Source organism: Heteronotia binoei, chromosome 17 (assembly GCF_032191835.1).
Source record: "Heteronotia binoei isolate CCM8104 ecotype False Entrance Well chromosome 17, APGP_CSIRO_Hbin_v1, whole genome shotgun sequence".
Lineage (NCBI taxonomy): Eukaryota > Metazoa > Chordata > Lepidosauria > Squamata > Gekkonidae > Heteronotia > Heteronotia binoei.
The window spans coordinates 45,258,563-45,276,917 of record NC_083239.1 but is presented as its reverse complement, the minus strand read 5'-3'; the positions used below and the strand labels follow the sequence as shown (position 1 = coordinate 45,276,917).

At 54.1% G+C, this 18,355-nt stretch overlaps 2 protein-coding genes across 2 annotated transcripts in view; one reads left to right on the top strand and one right to left on the bottom strand.

Annotated features, from left to right (window-relative positions):
* Window positions 1-1,150: 1,150 nt before the first annotated feature.
* On the top strand, window positions 1,151-6,744 carry LOC132586213 (cornifelin homolog A-like). Its single transcript, XM_060258206.1, has 3 exons — window positions 1,151-1,284; window positions 3,395-3,531; window positions 5,846-6,744. Exons 1-3 carry the CDS (start codon window positions 1,167-1,169, stop codon window positions 5,933-5,935), a joined length of 345 nt encoding a protein of 114 aa, XP_060114189.1. The 5' UTR covers window positions 1,151-1,166; the 3' UTR covers window positions 5,936-6,744.
* A 678-nt stretch (window positions 6,745-7,422) lies between these two features.
* The window catches only part of MEGF8 (multiple EGF like domains 8), a 93,856-nt gene continuing 82,923 nt past the window's right edge, over window positions 7,423-18,355 (bottom strand). The window contains 4 exon segments of the mRNA XM_060258650.1: window positions 7,423-8,643; window positions 12,354-12,486; window positions 15,092-15,222; window positions 17,336-17,506. Coding sequence (XP_060114633.1) covers window positions 7,441-8,643; window positions 12,354-12,486; window positions 15,092-15,222; window positions 17,336-17,506 — 1,638 coding nt within the window. The 3' untranslated portion in view covers window positions 7,423-7,440.

Genomic DNA, 18,355 nt, shown 5'->3' with positions numbered 1-18,355 from the left:
GGCCCGTCAAGTCCAGCATTCTGTTCCGACAGAGGCCAGCCCCCCCACCCCCAGCAACTGATACAAAGAGGCACACTGCTTCTGGTACTGCAGGGAGGAGGCCGCCCCTGGGGCTCGTGGCCACGGATAGCCCCCTCCTCCATGGAATTTATCCACCCCCTTTTTTTAAGAAGACATCTGCAGATTTATACCCCACCCTTCTCTCTGAATCAGAGACTCAGAGCGGCCTACAATCTCCGATATCTTCTCCCCCACAACAGACAACCTGTGAGGTGGTGGGGCTGAGAGGGCTCTCACAGAAGCTGCCCTTTCAAGGACAACTGCCAGAACTATGGCTGACCCAAGGCCATTCCAGCAGCTGCAAGTGAAGGAGTGGAGAATCAAACCTAGTTCTCCCAGCTAAGAGTCTGCACACTTAACCACTACACCAAACTGGAAGGCTGGGAGGCAAATAGATGGAGGGAGAGGTGGAAAGAAAGCAACTTTAAATGCATTCTCTAAGTTACCGGCTGCTTTGGCTTGGAGGTGATTTAAAGAGACAAATGCCTTCTCCAAGCTGGCTGACGGGGTGGGGCTTCTAGAGCTACACGATGTGTGTGAAAGAGTCACATGTGCCTCCTGAACTACAATTTGGCCACCCCTGGGCTAGGGGAAAGGCCTCAAAGGCAGATTCAGCTCCAGAACTCCTTTTTCCAAATCAGTTCCCAAAAGCGTTGCAGGCCGGATTTAACCGAGGGTGTTTCTGACTCAGCGGTTTTCCACCTACACACCCACCTTCTCCGGCGGAGTCTCATTTCAGCCTCTCACCTGTTTGTTTCATCCCAGCCTATCCCTTTCTCCCCAGAACTTGGGCTGTAGCAGAAAGGAGATCCGAGCAAGCCTTGGAGATGAGCCCCTGGTGTTCTTCCAGCAAGCTGGGTCTTCCTGTGCCAAGGCCCACGCCCACCACTTCCCATCAGTGCCAAAGAGCTCCCGGTGCCAAAAGACACCGGTGTCTTTAAGCCATTCCACAAAACAGCATCACTGAGAGGAAAAGTAGCTTCTCGAAGATACTTGGCTGGGGAAGTTCATCTTTAGGATTCGGAGAACGCTGAGCCGTTGTGGGGTTGGAAACGTCAACATCTTCCCCCAGTTGGCCGAAGACCCTTTCCGGCGTGCTCATCCCAATGGCTTACCCACCCTGCCCTGTGGTCACCCAGCCATCGGCCGTCGGCCGGTGCTGCCCATCTCCGTACAGAGACTGGAAGACGGATCTCTTGGACTGCTACGCTGACAAGGGGATCTGTGAGTCTCGGGGAACTTTCCGGGGTGGGGCGAGAAGTCCAGCTGGCTTAAGGTGACCCCAGCAAGGGGCTCTCAAGGAAAGGGGGCCATCAAGATGGCTGGCCATTGCCTTCCTCTAGAGAGCCATGCTTGATGGACCATCAGTGGCTATTAGCCACAGGATATTGATGGAACTATCTGAGGCAATGATGCTCTGCATTCTTGGTGCTGGGGGAGGGGGGCACAGAGGTAGGGCTTCTAGTAGTCCTGGCCCCACTGATGGACCTCCTGATGGCACCTGGGTTTTTTGGCCACTGTGTGACACAGTGTTGGACTGGAGGGGCCACTGGCCTGATCCATCATGGCTTTTCTTATGTTCTTACATATGAACATATGAAGCTGCCTTCTACTGAATCAGACCCTCAGTCCATCAAAGTCAGTATCATCCACTCAGACAATACTGATTTTGATGGACCGAGGGTCTGATTCAGTAGAAGGCAGCTTCATATGTAAGAACATAAGAGAAGCCATGACGACTTGCAGCGGCTCTCAGGCTGAGGTTTTTCATCCCTATTTGCCTGGACCCCTTTTTTAGTGGAGATGACAGGGATTGAACCTGGGACCTTCTGCTTACCAAGCAAATGCTCTACCACTGAGCCACCATCCCTCCGCATCCCTTACGTTGATGGAATTCCATCCAAGTACCAACCCTGCCTAGCTTCTGAGACCCGATCAGCTCAGGGCTATTCAAGCTGCCACATGCTTCAAGGCACCCCCCCCCCCCAAATCTGTCTGGTGTTCTTTTAAAGGACCACTTCCTGCAGAACAAAAAGCGTTGGGGGGGGGGAGGGGGAATCACTTGAGGACTGAGCCAGCCTGTCCCGTTCTGTAAATTTGGGCAAGGGCTCACACACACCTTGTGCTTTTCCCCTGAAGAGTGCTTTGCGATTTCGTTCCTTTGTTCACCTTGCTTGAAAGAGGTTAGGCTGGGCAGGCAAGCGACAGCATTTGGCACAGCCTGGGGTTTCCCGGTCCCTGCTGGCTTCCAGGGAGGTTGCCAGATCCAGGATGGGGATGGAGCCCGGGGCGGACACGGACCCCAGTGAGGGACAATGCCAAAAGTCCCCTCCCCCTCCCAAGCTTCCATTTCCTCCAGGGGAGCCTGGAGATGTGCTGTAATTCCAGGGGATCCCAAGTTCCCTCCTGGAGGCTGGCATCCCTATCTCGGTCACACTCTCCTTCACTAATTCCCTGGGTCTTGAATACAAGCAGCAGGGCTCAGCAAGACACCAAAGCCACTCTTCCCGTAGTTAAACTGTGGAACTCACCGCCGCAGGATGCAGTGATGACCAACTTAGAATCAAGAGATGGAAGGGACCTCCAGGGTCATTTAGTCCAACCCCCTGCACAATGCAGGAAACTCACAAACATCTCCCCCTAAATTCACAGGATCTGCATTGCTGTCAGATGGCTATCTAGCCTCTGTTTAAAAACCGCCAAAGGAGGAGAGCCCACCACCTCCCGAGGAAGCCTGTTCCACTGAGGAACTGCTCTAACAGTCTCCTAATGTTGAGCCAGAAACTCTTGATTTAATTTCAACCCATTCATTCTGGTCCTACTTGGAAGGCTTTAAATTCCAAGCCAGTTTGGTGTAGTGGTTAAGTGCGTGGGCTCTTATCTGAGAGAACCGGGTTTGATCCCCCACTCCTCTGCTTGCAGCTGCTGAAGTGGCCCTGGGCAGCCATAGCTCTCCCAGGAGTTGTCCTTGAAAGGGCAGCTGCTGTGAGAGCCCTCTCAGCCCCACCACCTCACAGGTTGTCTGTTGTGGGGGAGAAGATATAGGAGACTGTAGGCCGCTCTGAGTCTCTGCTTCAGAGAGAAGGGTGGGGTATAAATCTGCAGTCGTCTTCTTCTTAAAAAAAGGGGGTGGGCAAATTCCATGGAGGAGGGGGCTATCCGTGGCCACGAGCCCCAGGGGTGGCCTCCTCCCTGCAGTACCAGAAGCAGTGTGCCTCTTTGTATCAGTTGCTGGGGGAGGGGGTGCTGGCCTCTGTTGGAACAGAATGCTGGACTTGACGGGCCTCAGGTCGGATCCGGCGTGGCTCTTCCTACGTTCTCCTCCCTCCCCCAGGTCTCTGCGGAATCTTCCTCCCCTGCCTCTTGGCTTGCAAGGTGGGTGTGGAGTACGGCGAGTGCTTTTGCGTCCCGTTCATCCCGGGGGCGCTGGTGGCCATGCGGACGGGCCTGCGGGAACAACTGCGCATCAAGGTACCGGCTCCCTTTCCCTTCGGGGCTTCCAAGAGCCAGTCGGCCCAGAGATGCACGGCCGACAAAGCCTCCTGCACAGCCGGCTGAGGCCTAAGCAGGGTCTGTTCCCAAACGGGTAGGCGCTTCCAAGCCGGGTAGCGAAAAGGCAGCCGCGAAGCGCAAAGAAGGCGGGGTCGGCGTCATGGGTCTGCCTTGCAAAAAGGTCTTTCTCCCGTGTTGCATCTCCATACTAGAAAGGCTAAGAGCAAAGGTGGCCAAACTTGCTTAACGTAAGAGCCACACAGAATAAACATCAGATATTTGAGTGCTGCAAGACGGAAGGAAGGAAGGAAGGAAGGAAGGAAGGAAGGAAGGAAGGAAGGAGGGAGGGAGGGAGGGGTGGAAAGCAAGCAACTTTAAATGCATTCTCCAAGCTGCTGGCTAGTAGAAATGATTTAAAGAGAGAAATGTGTGTGAAAGAACCAGATGTGGCTCCCAAGCCAGTTTGGCCACACCTGGCTAAGTGAATCAGGGGTGTGAGAGAAACTAGCTCAAGGCTTAGCAGGGCCGGACCTAGGGGGGAACAGAGGGGGGCGCTTGCCCCGGGGGGAGCACCAAATTGGGTATGGAGTCCATTGTATTCAAGGCCCCTAAGATAGAATGGGCCCGTAAGGGGGCATCATTTCTTAATTTTGCCTCCCCTCAAAAAACATGTCGATCCGGTCCCGAGGCTTAGGCTGGACAGCTAGGCTGAAACAGGAAGTTATGAAGCTGGGAGGAAAATACATTTTTGGGGAGGCGGCATTTAACTTGGCATAGCTTAGAACTCTTCCCCCTTTCCAGAAGCTGAGGTTGCTGCCCTCCCTTCTCAAAAGCGAGCTACCATCTTGCCTACCATCTCACCGGTTCAGGGACTCGCCCGCAGCCAGTCAGCAGAGAGAGTTGTAGGGACCGCGACATCAAAAGCAGCAGTTAACTCTCACTGTGGTACCCCCCCGCCTCACACGTTCATCCCATTTCCAAAGCCCCACACCTTGAGGGGAGAGCTTTGCAGGGTGGGAAGCGCTAGGCAAGAGAAACCATCTCACTGACAGGATCGGGCCAGCAAGCCCTTGGCAAAAGTGCCGAGCGCACGCCCACGAGACAAATGGATGTTGGCTTGATGCCGCTTTCCTATCATGCCCCACCAAAAGAAGTCCTGGGGAGTTTGATAAGGTTCTTGAGAATTCTGAAGGGACTATGGCTCATGGGACCTCCACCCAGCCTTCTGGGGCCTACAGTCGCCTATGGAATTCTGACGCAGTGGGGTGCGGCCACAAAATGGCTGCTGCTGGAGGCAAAGCCAGCCACAAAGCCCCACACCTTGTGGGGAGAGCTTTGCAGTGGGGGAAGCTCTAGGCAAGAGAAACCATCTCACTGACAGGATCGGGCCAGCAAGCCCTTGGCAAAACTGCCAAGTGCACGCCCACGAGACAAATGGATGTTGGCTTGATGCCGCTTTCCTATCATGCCCCACCAAAAAAAGTCCTGGGGAGTTTGATAAGGTTCTTGAAAATTCTGAAGGGACTATGGCTCATGGGACCCCCACCCAGCCTTCTGGGGCCTACAGTTGCCTATGGAATTCTGATGCAGTGGGGTGCAGCCACAAAATGGCTGCTGCTGGAGGCAAAGCCAGCCACAAAATGGCTGCCGCAGCTCACCTTCAGTCGCACGTTAAGACAATCCTTGTGCTGTGGCGGCGGCTTTGCCAAAGCAATGGGTTTTTAAAAAAAAAAAATAACCTGCACAGTCAGTCAAATCTCCATTGGCCAATCAGAAGCCCTGCTGGGCGAAAGCCCAAGACCCAACCTACTTTCTAAAAAACCCATCCCAGTATTGGCAGGCATTATGGTGACCACAGGCACCAAGCTGGAGACTCTTGGGCTATAGCAGGTTTGGCCAAACTTGCTTAATGTCTTGTTTGAGAGCCACAAGACAGGAAGGGGAGGAAGGCAAATAAATGGGGGGGGGGGAGGAATAGGTGGAAAGAAAACAACTTTAAATGACTCTTTCAAGCCCCTGGCTGCTTTGGCTTGGAGAAGTGATTTAAAGAGACATATTCCTTTTCCAAGCTCGCCAGTGGGGTGGTGGGGCTTCAGGAGCCACACAATGTGTGCGAAAGAGCCACATGTGGTTCCCAAGCCACAGTTTGGCCACCCCTGGACCACAGGGTCAGTGGCTCATGGCCATGAGCAGTCTGCATTTAATCTGGCTTGGGGGGGGGCACTTGGAACGAGGCCCCAGAAGACATGGCAAGCAAAGGCCAGGCTGACTGACGGCCGTCTTCTCTTTCCAGGGCTGCGTCTGCTTCGACTTGTTCGCCTTCTGCTGCTGCTGCCCCTGCGCCCTTTGCCAGATGGCCCGGGAGCTGAAGAGCCCCTGCTAGCCTGTTTCCGCGCCTTCCCCTCCACTTACCCGGCTGTTCCCAACACCCAGATGCTGTGGGATGAACTGGGCCCACTCGGTGCCTCTCCCAGAGCTTTGCGGCTGATATGGGGCCTGGCTAGATATCCTTGCCGCGTGGGGATCTAGGAACTGCAGCCCAAGAGGACGCTGAAGGGACCATTTTTCTTTGGACTGGCGCAGATCTCCTCTCCCTGTCTCCCCGCACTTCTTAGTTGCTGCTTCACCGATGAGCGAAGCCCAAACCTCCTTTTGAAACTGGTAAGAGCGGGTTGCATTAGCAGCCTCTCCCCGGTAATAACTATGCTAGGAGGCAGATGAAAGGAGAGAAGGGGAAATGAGCCGTCCACCTCTGATTCGACTGCGGGGCTCCTCGCTGCCACCTCCGAGGGCGGGGTGACGGAGCCGCTTCCAAAAGGGCAGATCACCCAGCGCCGGGACGTAAACAGCCTTGGGGGAGCGGGAGGGTGAGGAACAATTTGCCAGAAGCTGAGCAAAAATGGATGGGCTGGTTTATCTCGGTGGAATCCGGCGCCGAAGCTTTTCCTGGACGGCAGCGCTCGAGGCGACAGGTGCGATGGCTTCCGAAAACAAAACTCTCACGGAGTGAAGGACCGCGTCAGCAAGGAGGCGAGCTCCTGGGATGCTGCCCTTGGTTTATTTGTTATCTTTCGTAAGGGAGCTCTCAAAGTCTGATCTGGCACGAGCTGAGCTGACGTGGCGCAATCCAGGAAGAGCTTGGCTTGTTGACACGAGGAACACAAAAATGACAAGACGGCTTTCTTGATTACCTCGAGGGCGGGGAGAGGCAGTGCTGTCAGGAAGACCAAAGCAAATGGGAACGGCAGGGGAGGTGCTGGGTTTTTTTTGAAAAATAAAACGACTTCACACATGCACGCGGGCATCAAGACTCTCTCTCGCCCCTCCCACCCCTGTTCTGTGTTTCTGTGAAACTTCTTCCAGCCGTAAGAGGGCCAACCTCTACTCCCGCTAGCCCCTCTAGGCCAGCCGCTCTGCGATCCGGGGAAGGGAAACGGGGAAGGGGCAGCTGCCGGGAATTGTGGGCCACCAACGCTTCCCCCTGCCTTTGAGAGCTCAATGAATGGCGACGCCCCCTGCTGGCGGTCGCGTCCGTGGTGTGAGAACAGGGGTTGCCTCCCTTGAAGCTTCCGCCTCCCGCCATTTCCCCTCTAGGCCAGCCACTCTGCGATCCGGGGAAGGGAAACGGGGAAGGGGCAGCTGCTGGGAATTGTGGGCCACCAACGCTTCCCTCTGCCTTTGAGAGCTCAAAGACTGGCGGCGTCCCCTGCTGGCGGTTGCGTCCGTGGTGTGAGAACGGGGGCCGCCTCCCTTGGAGCTTCCTCCTCCCGCCATTTTTCAGGCCCCTCGTGGAAGCAAGCGAAAACGGCTGAGGGGAGCACAGCAGAAGCAATGAATCCCACCCTTTCCAAAGCCCCCCAGAGGCCTCCCCCCTCCCCCCTCAGTGGTTCATAGGGACATGCTCGTGAGGTTCTCGTGGCTGAGGATGCCTTTGCGGGAGCTGCTGACTCCGTGGCTGCTGCTGCAGTAGTCTTGGAGGTTGTGGCGCAGCGTGACGAGGGCTGAGCCGAGGCAGGCCCGGTTCGGAGCTTGGGGCCCTCCCGGCAGCTGGAAGAGGACGGTGGCCACCCCCGCCATGCCATCGTCCGTGGGCTCCAAGGTGATGGGCCCCACTCGGAAGCTGGAGTAGGAGTAGCCCATGAGGTGGGAGAGGAAGGGCTCCGAGCGGCGGAAGTGGGCGACCGGATAGGGCACCTCGTGGTAAGGTTTCAGGCGGCTCGGTAGGGGCTGGGCAGCAGCCAGCACGGGGTGCTTGTGAGGGCGGGCGGGCAAGAAGATGAGCTCGGCGGCCGCCCCCAGGGCGTCCGGCTCGAAGTAAATGGTGACCTTGGCAAAAGGCCGGCTGGCCATCTTGGTCATCTCCTGCAGGTGGCGCCGTTGCTCGTGCCTCAGGTCCAGGAACTGCTTCACCTTCCAGAGCAGGACGCAGACGGAGAGGAAGAGGAAGAAGCAGGAGAAGAAGACGGAGAAGAAGACGAAGAGATCGATGTGGGCCTGGTCCTGCCGGAAGGACAGCAAGCCCTGGGACTCCGTGAAGTTGGGGCTGGCCCCGCCGATCCCCAGCAGGACGATGTAGAACCGGCTGGATTTGAGGGCGTGGATCTCGTGGGGGTAGGTGATAACGACCCGGTCTCGGACGCCTCGGACAATCAGCACGGAATGCTGGGCCCGCACGGTGATGTAGGTGATGAGGCCGTGGGTGCGCCTCTCTTGCACGGGCAGGGAGGGCTGGCTCCCGTTGTTGAGCCCGCCGCGCCCTCCCGCTTCGTCGGCCGGCGACACCACCCGCACGGAGTGCATGCCCGCGAGCGGGTCCACGTCCACGATGAACGTCTCAAAGGAGGTGGAGATGTAGACGTCCACGCCGCCGAACGTCACGTCGATGGTGATGCGGATGTCCACGTTGGTGAACTTGGGCTGGACGCTGAAGAAGACGGTGCGGCCCAGCGGCAGGTTCTTGATGTTGGGTTCGTGGAAACAGTTGGCTTGGGAGGTGGGGTCGAAGCAGCTCTCCTGGTCCACGATGATCAGCCGGTAGCACTGGTGCCCGCCGACTGGGTTCCCGTGGAAGAACTCGCGGCATTTGGCGCACTGTGGGTGGGGAGGGGGGTTGAGGAGACAGCAGGGGAAAGATGGTCAGTTTCAAGGCAGCTCAAGTTTGGATCTGGAAAGACAACCCCAGGCCTCTTTTTTTCCCGCTCAAGAATCAGATTGGGCTTTTTTTCTATAGCAGGAGCTCCTCTGCATATTAGGCCAAGCCCCCCTGATGCAGCCAATCCTCCTGGAGCTTACAGTAGGCCCTGTAAGAAGAGCCCTGTAAGGAATTCTAGCAGGACCTCCTTTGCCTATTAGGCCACACCCCCTGATGTAGCCAATCCTCCTGGAGCTTCCAGCAGGCCCTGTAAGAAGAGCCCTGTAAGGAATTCTAGCAGGACCTCCTTTGCCTATTAGGCCACACCCCCTGATGTAGCCAATCCTCCTGGAGCTTCCAGCAGGCCCTGTAAGAAGAGCCCTGTAAGGAATTCTAGCAGGACCTCCTTTGCCTATTAGGCCACACCCCCTGATGTAGCCAATCCTCCTGGAGCTTCCAGCAGGCCCTGTAAGAAGAGCCCTGTAAGGAATTCTAGCAGGACCTCCTTTGCCTATTAGGCCACACCCCCTGATGTAGCCAATCCTCCTGGAGCTTCCAGCAGGCCCTGTAAGAAGAGCCCTGTAAGGAATTCTAGCAGGACCTCCTTTGCCTATTAGGCCACACCCCCTGATGTAGCCAATCCTCCTGGAGCTTCCAGCAGGCCCTGTACTAAGAGCCCTGTAAGGAATTCTAGCAGGACCTCCTTTGCCTATTAGGCCACACCCCCTGATGTAGCCAATCCTCCTGGAGCTTCCAGCAGGCCCTGTAAGAAGAGCCCTGTAAGGAATTCTAGCAGGACCTCCTTTGCCTATTAGGCCACACCCCCTGATGTAGCCAATCCTCCTGGAGCTTCCAGCAGGCCCTGTAAGAAGAGCCCTGTAAGGAATTCTAGCAGGACCTCCTTTGCCTATTAGGCCACACCCCCTGATGTAGCCAATCCTCCTGGAGCTTCCAGCAGGCCCTGTAAGAAGAGCCCTGTAAGGAATTCTAGCAGGACCTCCTTTGCCTATTAGGCCACACCCCCTGATGTAGCCAATCCTCCTGGAGCTTCCAGCAGGCCCTGTAAGAAGAGCCCTGTAAGGAATTCTAGCAGGACCTCCTTTGCCTATTAGGCCACACCCCCTGATGTAGCCAATCCTCCTGGAGCTTCCAGCAGGCCCTGTACTAAGAGCCCTGTAAGGAATTCTAGCAGGACCTCCTTTGCCTATTAGGCCACACCCCCTGATGTAGCCAATCCTCCTGGAGCTTCCAGCAGGCCCTGTACTAAGAGCCCTGTAAGGAATTCTAGAAGGACCTCCTTTGCCTATTAGGCCACACCCCCTGATGTAGCCAATCCTCCTGGAGCTTACAGTAGGCCCTGTACTAAGAGCCCTGTAAGGAATTCTAGCAGGACCTCCTTTGCCTATTAGGCCACACCCCCTGATGTAGCCAATCCTCCTGGAGCTTCCAGCAGGCCCTGTACTAAGAGCCCTGTAAGGAATTCTAGAAGGACCTCCTTTGCCTATTAGGCCACACCCCCCTGATGTAGCCAATCCTCCTGGAGCTTCCAGCAGGCCCTGTACGAAGAGCCCTGTAAGGAATTCTAGCAGGACCTCCTTTGCCTATTAGGCCACACCCCCTGAGGTAGCCAATCCTCCTGGAGCTTCCAGCAGGCCCTGTACTAAGAGCCCTGTAAGGAATTCTAGAAGGACCTCCTTTGCCTATTAGGCCACACACCCCTGATGTAGCCAATCCTCCTGGAGCTTCCAGCAGGCCCTGTACTAAGAGCCCTGTAAGGAATTCTAGAAGGACCTCCTTTGCCTATTAGGCCACACCCCCCTGATGTAGCCAATCCTCCTGGACCTTCCAGCAGGCCCTGTACTAAGAGCCCTGTAAGGAATTCTAGCAGGACCTCCTTTGCCTATTAGGCCACACCCCCTGATGTAGCCAATCCTCCTGGAGCTCTCAGCAGGCCCTGTAAGAAGAGCCCTGTAAGGAATTCTAGCAGGACCTCCTTTGCATATTACGCCACGCCCCCCCTGATGCAGCCAATCCTCCTGGAGCTTCCAGTAGGCCCTGTAAGAAGAGCCCTGTAAGCTTTTGAAGGATTGGCAACATTAGGGGGGCGTGGCCCAATATGCAGAGGAGCTTCTGCTGGAAAAAGAGCCCTGCGATTATGAAGAATGCCAATCAAATCTCTTTGCATCATGTCATTCTGCAGCATTTTATCCTTGGACTCTTACGTTGTTCTGCCCGTCTCAGGGAGGAGAAAGGAAGCACGGTATTGGGCTCAGTATCCTGAGCCTGAGATTTCACCAGGCTCAAAAAATGAGCTTTGCAGCCATTGCTTTATTTGTTTTGTTTTTTTTTAATAAAAGATATAAAAGTGGTTTTTAAAAAAAATGCTTATATATACAGCTGCAAAAGCTGTATGGGAAAGAAAGACTTGTAATAGCAAAAAATACATATGCGGAGATCCATATTATGATTTCATTCCATAAAATTAATTGTAAAATGTTCCCAAGCTATGGGGAGCTATGGTTTCTTCTGCAAATAACCATATCCCCTTTATTCAGCCCAGCTGGTAAAGTTGTCCCACCAAGGATGGTGGAAGCTGGCTTTTGGCTTGGCACATCTCCAGTGCTCCTCTTTTCTCATTTGTGTGTGTGTGTGGGGGGGGAAATGTCAAAGTGTAAAGCGAGAACGATTGTTCAATCACTTGAAATGGATGTTGTCTTGAACCCAGGTGGGGCGTAACTTGTATGCTTTGGATGAAAACAATATCCCAAGCGGAACTGGGGATCTGAGTTCTTAACCGCCTTCCCCCAACTCCCTTTTCAATTATTCCCTAAGGTGACTTTCACTGTTCAAAAAGCTGTAAATTCTAGAAAACCTGCCTGTCCAGTTCTTCCTGGAGAGTTCAGACACAGCTGAATCTAGCCCAATTTTCCCATCCCTAGATGCTTGCCTTTTCTTCCCGGCACGTTCTAGAACAGGGGTGGCCAAACTGTGGCTCAGGAGCCATACGGGGCTCTTTCACACATATTGTGTGGCTCTCAAAGCCCCCACGTCCCCACTGGCCAGCTTGGAGAAGTCACTTGTCTCTTTAAATCACTTCTCCAAGCCAAGCCAGGCAGCAGCTTGGAGAATGCATTTAAACTTCCTTTCTTCCACCTCCACCTCCCTAATCTATTTGCTTTGCTTTCCTTCCTTCTCTTCCCTCCCTCCTTTTTTCCCTACCTCCATCCTTCCCTCCCTCCTTCCTTCCCTCCCTCCTTCCTTCCTTCCCTCCCTCCCTCCTTCCTCCCTTCCTTCCCTCCCTCCTTCCCTACCTCCATCCCTCCCTTCTTCCTTCCCTATCTCCTTCCTCTCCTCTTTCCGTCCCTCCTTCCCTCCCTCCTTCCTTCCCTCTCCTCCCTCCTTCCCTCCCTCCTTCCTTCCACACCTCCTTCCCTCCCTTCTTTCTTCCCTACCTCCATCCCTCCCTCCTTCGCTCCCTCCCTCCTTCCGTCCCTCTCGCCTTCCCTTCCTTCCTTGCAGCTCTCAAACATCTGATGTGTATTCCATGTGGCTCTTATGTTAAGCAAGTCTGGCCACCCCTGCCCTAGAACATCCCACCTGCCTACTTGGCACACCCCAGCATTCAGCTCTGCCAAGCCCCGCCCTCCTGAATCCTGAGCCCCGCCCCTACCTGGTATTTATAACAGTCCTTTTTGTCAGACTGGGCACTGTTCTGGCACGGTCCGGTCTCCGTGTTGTTCTGGCAGGGGCAGTTCGTCCCATCCAGTTCGTTGCAATAGTCAGCGTGGCCGTTGCACTGGCACCTGCAGGGGGAGGAGTCAAGCATGAGATCTTCTACTCTGGGGCTTTTTTTGTAGCAGGAACTCCTTTGCATATTAGGCCACATACCCCTGATGTAGCCAATCTTCCTGGAGCTTACAGTAGGCCCTGTACGAAGAGCCCTGAAAGCTCCAGGAGGACTGGCTACATCGTGGGGGTGTGGCCTAACATGCAAAGAAGTTCCTGCTACAAAAAAAGCCCTGTTCTACTTCCACTCCAGGGCACACTGGAGGATCACACCAAGGGAGTGAAGGAGGGGGGCAAAGGAAGAAACCAAGAAAACCAAGGGAAGCTGTAGGCAACGGAGCACTGTGCCTAGAAGCAAACGGTGGGGGTCCATCTTGGGTGGGAAGGATTTTTGCCTAGGAGAATCCTTGGAGTGCAGAACTCCCAACTGCCCCACACAAGAATAATCTGTGTCTCTCAGCCTGTGGGTCAGGCCCCCAAAGTTGATCTCAAAGCCTCTAAAACGGGATCACAGGCTACCCCTCCCTGGTGGCTGCTCCCCGCCCTTTTTCATTGTTCGTCTCTAAGGTGCTCCTGGAGACTTGCTCTTTTCTGCTGCTGCTGCAGACGGACTAACACAGCTACCCAACTTTTTAAAATTTAATTTAATTTTTAGATTTATATCCCTCCTTTTCCCGGAAGCGGGCTCAAGGCGGCTTACCACAGAAATTTAACACGCTTACAGATGAGGTGGATTTAGAAGAAGAAGAAAAGAACTGCAGATTTATACCCCGCCCTTCTCTCTGAATCAGAAACTCAGAGTGGCTCACAATCTCCTATATTTTCTTCCCTCACAACAGACACCCTGTGAGGTGGGCAGGGCTGAGAGAGCTCTCACAGCGGCTGCCCTTTCAAGGACAGAGAGTGGCCTACAATCTCCTTTCCCTTCCTCTCCCACAACAGACACCCTGTGAGGTGGGTGGGGCTGAGAGGACTCTCCCAGCAGCTGCCCTTTCAAGGACAACCTCTGCCAGAGCTACGGCTGACCCAAGGCCATTCCAGCAGCTGCAAGTGGAGGAGTGTGGAATCAAACCCGGTTCTCCCAGATAAGAGTCTGCCCTTTCAAGGACAACCTCTGCCAGAGCTACGGCTGACCCAAGGCCATTCCAGCAGCTGCAAGTGGAGGAGTGGGGACTCAAACCCGGTTCTCCCAGATAAGAGTCCACACACTTCACCACTACACCAAACTGGCTCTCTACACTTAACCACCATTCCAAACTTTACATAGTGTTAAGTCAATGCTATCAACAGGATGAGACATCTAATAAGTACTGTAACTGGACTAGGATTACAGAAATCAGAAAGCAACACCTAAATACTAAACGTGCTGTGTTGAACAATGCAGAGAATGGTATTACCTAAGTAGAAAACAATGTAGTAAGAGCAGGATAATATATACAGCAAACAGATAATACATTCTGTACACAATGCTATAGCCCATAATCCCATTCTCTTCACAAAACCACCTTCCTGAGCCATTCTAATAACTGAAGAACTGGGTCTTTCCACGTGTCCCTGTGTGCCAGTTATGGTCATCAGACAGTCATCTGTTGGCTATCCCTCCACTTAGGATGGCCCATGTAGCATCAACCAGAGCCAGGGCCTTTTCCGTGGTGGCTCTGACTCTGTGGACCAGGCTCCCTGTAGAGGTGGGGGGGGGGAGGTCCCTTCTTTGGAGATCTTCAGGAGGTGCTGCAAGTCCTGCCTGTTGCCTGGGCTTTCGAGGGGGTTTGAATTGGCAGCCATCTTTTTAATGGAGGGGTGGGAAGAGATTTGGGGATTTTTTTTTGGGGGGGGGGGGTTAACTGAAAATGTTTTTGACTGCCCTTTTAAGGACAACCTCTGCCAGAGCTACGGCTGACCCAAGGCCATTCCAGCAGCTGCAAGTGGAGGAGTGGGGAATCCAACCCGGTTCTCCCAGATAAGAGTCTGCCCTTTCAAGGACAACCTCTGCCAGAGCTACGGCTGACCCAAGGCCATTCCAGCAGCTGCAAGTGGAGGAGTGGGGAATCCAACCCGGTTCTCCCAGATAAGAGTCTGCCCTTTCAAGGACAACCTCTGCCAGAGCTATGGCTGACCCAAAGCCATTCCAGCAGCTGCAAGGGGAGGAGGGGGGAATCAAACCCGGTTCTCCCAGATAAGAGTCTGCCCTTTCAAGGACACCTCTGCAAGAGTTATGGCTGACCCGAGGCCATTTCAGCAGGTGCAAGGGGAGGAGGAGGGAATCAAACCCGGTTCTTCCAGATAAGAGTCTGCCCTTTCAAGGACATCTCTGCAAGAGTTATGGCTGTCCCAAGGCCATTCCAGCAGGTGCAAGTGAAGGAGTGGGGAATCAAACCCGGTTCTCCCTGATAAGAGTCCGCACACTTAACCGCTACACCAAACTGAGCAATGGCTCCAGAAAGCTCCTCCCCTGCCTCAAATTGTTTTCGTCTTTAAGGTGCTGCTGGACTTTCACTCTTTTCTGCTGCTACAGACAGACTGACGTGGCTACCCACTTTAATAAACAAAGAAATAAATAAAATACAGCCATATTTCCGGGGGGGGGAGGCGGTTTCTCTTCCGTCCTGCAAAAAGTCTTACTTGGTGCATTTCCCCTCCAGCAGGAAGTATCCGTGCAGGCAGCTCTCGCACTTCTCCCCAAAGCTGTTGTTCTGGCAGTTCACGCAGACGGCTGCATCCTCGGCGGGACCCTCCGCCACCCACTTGGGGATCTGGAAAAGGGAGGCGAGGGGTCAGGAACGAAGACCGGCGGACCTCCCTCCCAGCTGACGCTGCCCCGTGATCGGTCACAGATTCTGAGGCTACAATGTGGTGGCCTGTTGCTCCAAAAACGTGACGCAAAAGTCAGGACTGAGAATTCTAGCTCGGGGGTGTCAAATATGTGGCCTGAGGGCTGAATCAGGCCCGCAGAGGGCTCCTATCAGGCCCCTGAACAACTGGCTGTCATCTGCTTCCTTCTCCGTATCTCTTACTTCCTTCTGTATAAAAGCTCGTTTGCAAGGCTTGCTCAATCACACAGGAGCTACAGCGCAAAGGCTCTATTTTTTTCCATTTGAGGCTCCTCCCTTGAGGAGGAAGGGGGGAAGGTAGAGCTTGTTTTCCAGGCTCTCTCAATTGCACAACAGAGCTCCTGAGCCAAGACTCTCTCCCTTCTATTGGCTGAGGCTCTTCCCTCCCGTGTCCCCTGGGGAGGGAGGGAGAGAGGGAAAGAGTCACAGCTTCCTTTGCCCAGTTCCCTGGTTCCCATAGGAGAAATATAAAGAAAGCACCTTTAAGACCAATGAGTGCTAACGTTTTAAGCATGTTTTCAATTTTTAAAAAAATATATATTTAATTGTGTTTGTGTCCTTCATAAAGTTTATATCTCATTTATGTCAGATCCGGCCCTCATAACAAATGAGTTTGACACCCCTACTCTAGCTGGTTCTTTGTTATACTATCAGTATAGGCGGGACCCCCTTGCAAGTGCCAAGTGCTGTCAGGTGGCAAACGGTGGCCCCGCCAAGGGGCTTTCAAGGCAAGGGTGAAGCAGAGGTGGCTTGCAGGTGCAGTCCTCTGCAGAGTCGTCCTTGGTGGTCTCCCTCCCAAGCACTGACCCTGCTCAGCTTCCGAGATCTGAGGAGATCAGGCTAGACCAGGGGTGTTACGAGGGCCGGATCGGATATAAATGAGACCTTGCTGGGCCGGATCATGTTGGGCCAGACCATGTGTATACCTATTTAAGATTAAGTAGCAGAGATATAAACTTAATAAAGGACACAGACAAACACAAATTTAAGAAAACAACAACAAAAAACTTAAAACATTCTTAAAACCTTAGCACTCGGTGGTCTTAAAAGTGCTTTCTTTTTATTTCTGCCATGGGATCCAGGGAACTGGGCAAAGGAAGCTCTAGCTCTTTCCTTCCTTCCTTGGCTTTTTTTGAAGCAGGAACTCTTTTGCATATTAGGCCACACCCCTGCGATGTAGCCAATCCTCCAAGAGCTTACAGGACTCTTCTTACAGGGCCTATTATAAGCTCCAGGAGCATTGGCTACATAAGGACTAACATGCAAAGGAGTTCCTGCTACAAAAAAAAGCTCTGCTTCCTTCCTTCCGCAGGGGACCAGGAGGGGGAAGGAAGAGAGGCTTGGCCCAACAGCTCTGCTGTGCGATTGAGAGAGCCTGGCAAAGCCAGCTCTCAGAGCCCCTACTGTCCTGTTGGCTGGCTTGGAGAAGACATTTGTCTCTTTAAATCAATTCTCCAAGCCAAGCCAGCTGGAGAACACATTTAATATTAAAGTTGCTTTCTTTCCACCTCTCCTCCCATCTAGCCTTCCTTGAGCTCTCAAACATCTGATGTTCATGTCTTGCGGCTCGCAAACATGTGGCTCTTAGTATTATGTTAACCAGGGTTGGCCACCCCTGCCTTAGCCAATGGGCAAATGGGCAAGCTGACCTAGAGGCTTAACTGCCTACAGGAGTGGAGGGTTAATTGCCTACAACCCCGCTCTGCCAGTGAGGGGGGGAGGAGAAGAGCAGGCTCCTCTCCCCGCCACTCCCACCCACCATGCTTGGGGCAAGAGCCATTCCGTGCCTGTCCCACCTGGATCTTGGGCAGCCACCGTCACAACTGCTCTCCGTGAAACTGTGCTGGCAACTCCCGCCCAGCTTGCGTGAGACAAAAGTTGCCCCTTGCTTGACTCCAGTCGGGGGAAAGCAAAGTCGTGCCTTTGTGTTGGAGGGGGGGGTGGGGCATGGGTTCTGGGGCCCCATCCTAGACTTTCGCCCGAGGTTCCTGAACCGCTGAGGTCACAGCCGCCCGCCCACCCCTTTGCGACTCACCAAGGCCGGGTCCAGCGGGTAGCGGGCGGGGTCCCGGCGGGCTCGCTCGTACTCCTCCTGCGTGATGCAGACGTTGCTGTTGCCCCGGCAGAAGGCATGGCAGGGGCGGCAGGAGCCCCCATTCAAGGCGGAGCCGACAAAGAGCGGCTGGCACTTCTCACAGTGTTCTCCCTGGAAGGAGGAGAGGCGGGGAGGAAGGCTGAGCTGAAGAAGCCGGTGCTGAAAGGTGGGGAAAGGTGCCCCGGGAAGGCAGAATACGCATGCAGGGACTGGTGAAACCTCCTGCATTCCTCCAGAGGCCGTAACAAGCTGACTGGACCGTCTACAAACACAGATCGCCTCATCAACAGGGTGACAAGCTAACCAGGAAGAGTAGAGAGCCCTGGGAACGGACTTCCTCCCTGGCACTGGCAGAGGGGATTCATCAACCACCCCTCCTGCACGAGGCTGGGGTTCCCCAACACGGTGCCCGTGGGCACCCGGACGGCTGCCAACACAATTCCAGGTGCCCGCCAAGCGTTCTTTGAAACGGTTGGGGCCAAATGAGGCTCCAGTTGGCTGTTCAAGAGGCGATCGGCTGGACAGATTTAAAACAAATCGTGTTGGCTTTATTCTCTCACTCTGATCCAGTGGGAAAGTGGAAGAGTCCAGGAGCACCTTCAAGACGAACCAAATTTGTGGCAGGGGATGAGCTTTCGTGAGCCATCGCGCTCTGAGGAAGTCAGCGAAGACTGTATGTTGTCGAGGGCTTTCACAGCTGGAGTCCATTGGTCGTTGTAGGTTTTCTGGGCTGTGTGGCTGTGGTCTTGGCATTGTGAGACTTGACGTTTTGCCAGCAACTGTGACTGGCATTCTCAGAGGTGTAACCCAGAAAACTGGAGTTCTCTCTGAGTCAAATTGAGGAGAAGATGGTAGGAAGGTAATTTACCCCACCTGCCTGAGTAGATACAAATTACCTGCCTACCAACTTCTTCTCAATTTGACCCAGAGGGAACGCCAACAACCAATCAGCAGAGACTC

Coding starts and splice junctions, on each gene's coding strand:
- LOC132586213 (XM_060258206.1), top strand. CDS start 1,167: ATGGCTTACCCACCCTGCCCTGTGGTCACCCAGCCATCGGCCGTCGGC. Junction 1,285..3,394: donor CTACGCTGACAAGGGGATCT/GTGAGTCTCGGG, acceptor TCCCTCCCCCAG/GTCTCTGCGGAATCTTCCTC. Junction 3,532..5,845: donor GGGAACAACTGCGCATCAAG/GTACCGGCTCCC, acceptor TTCTCTTTCCAG/GGCTGCGTCTGCTTCGACTT.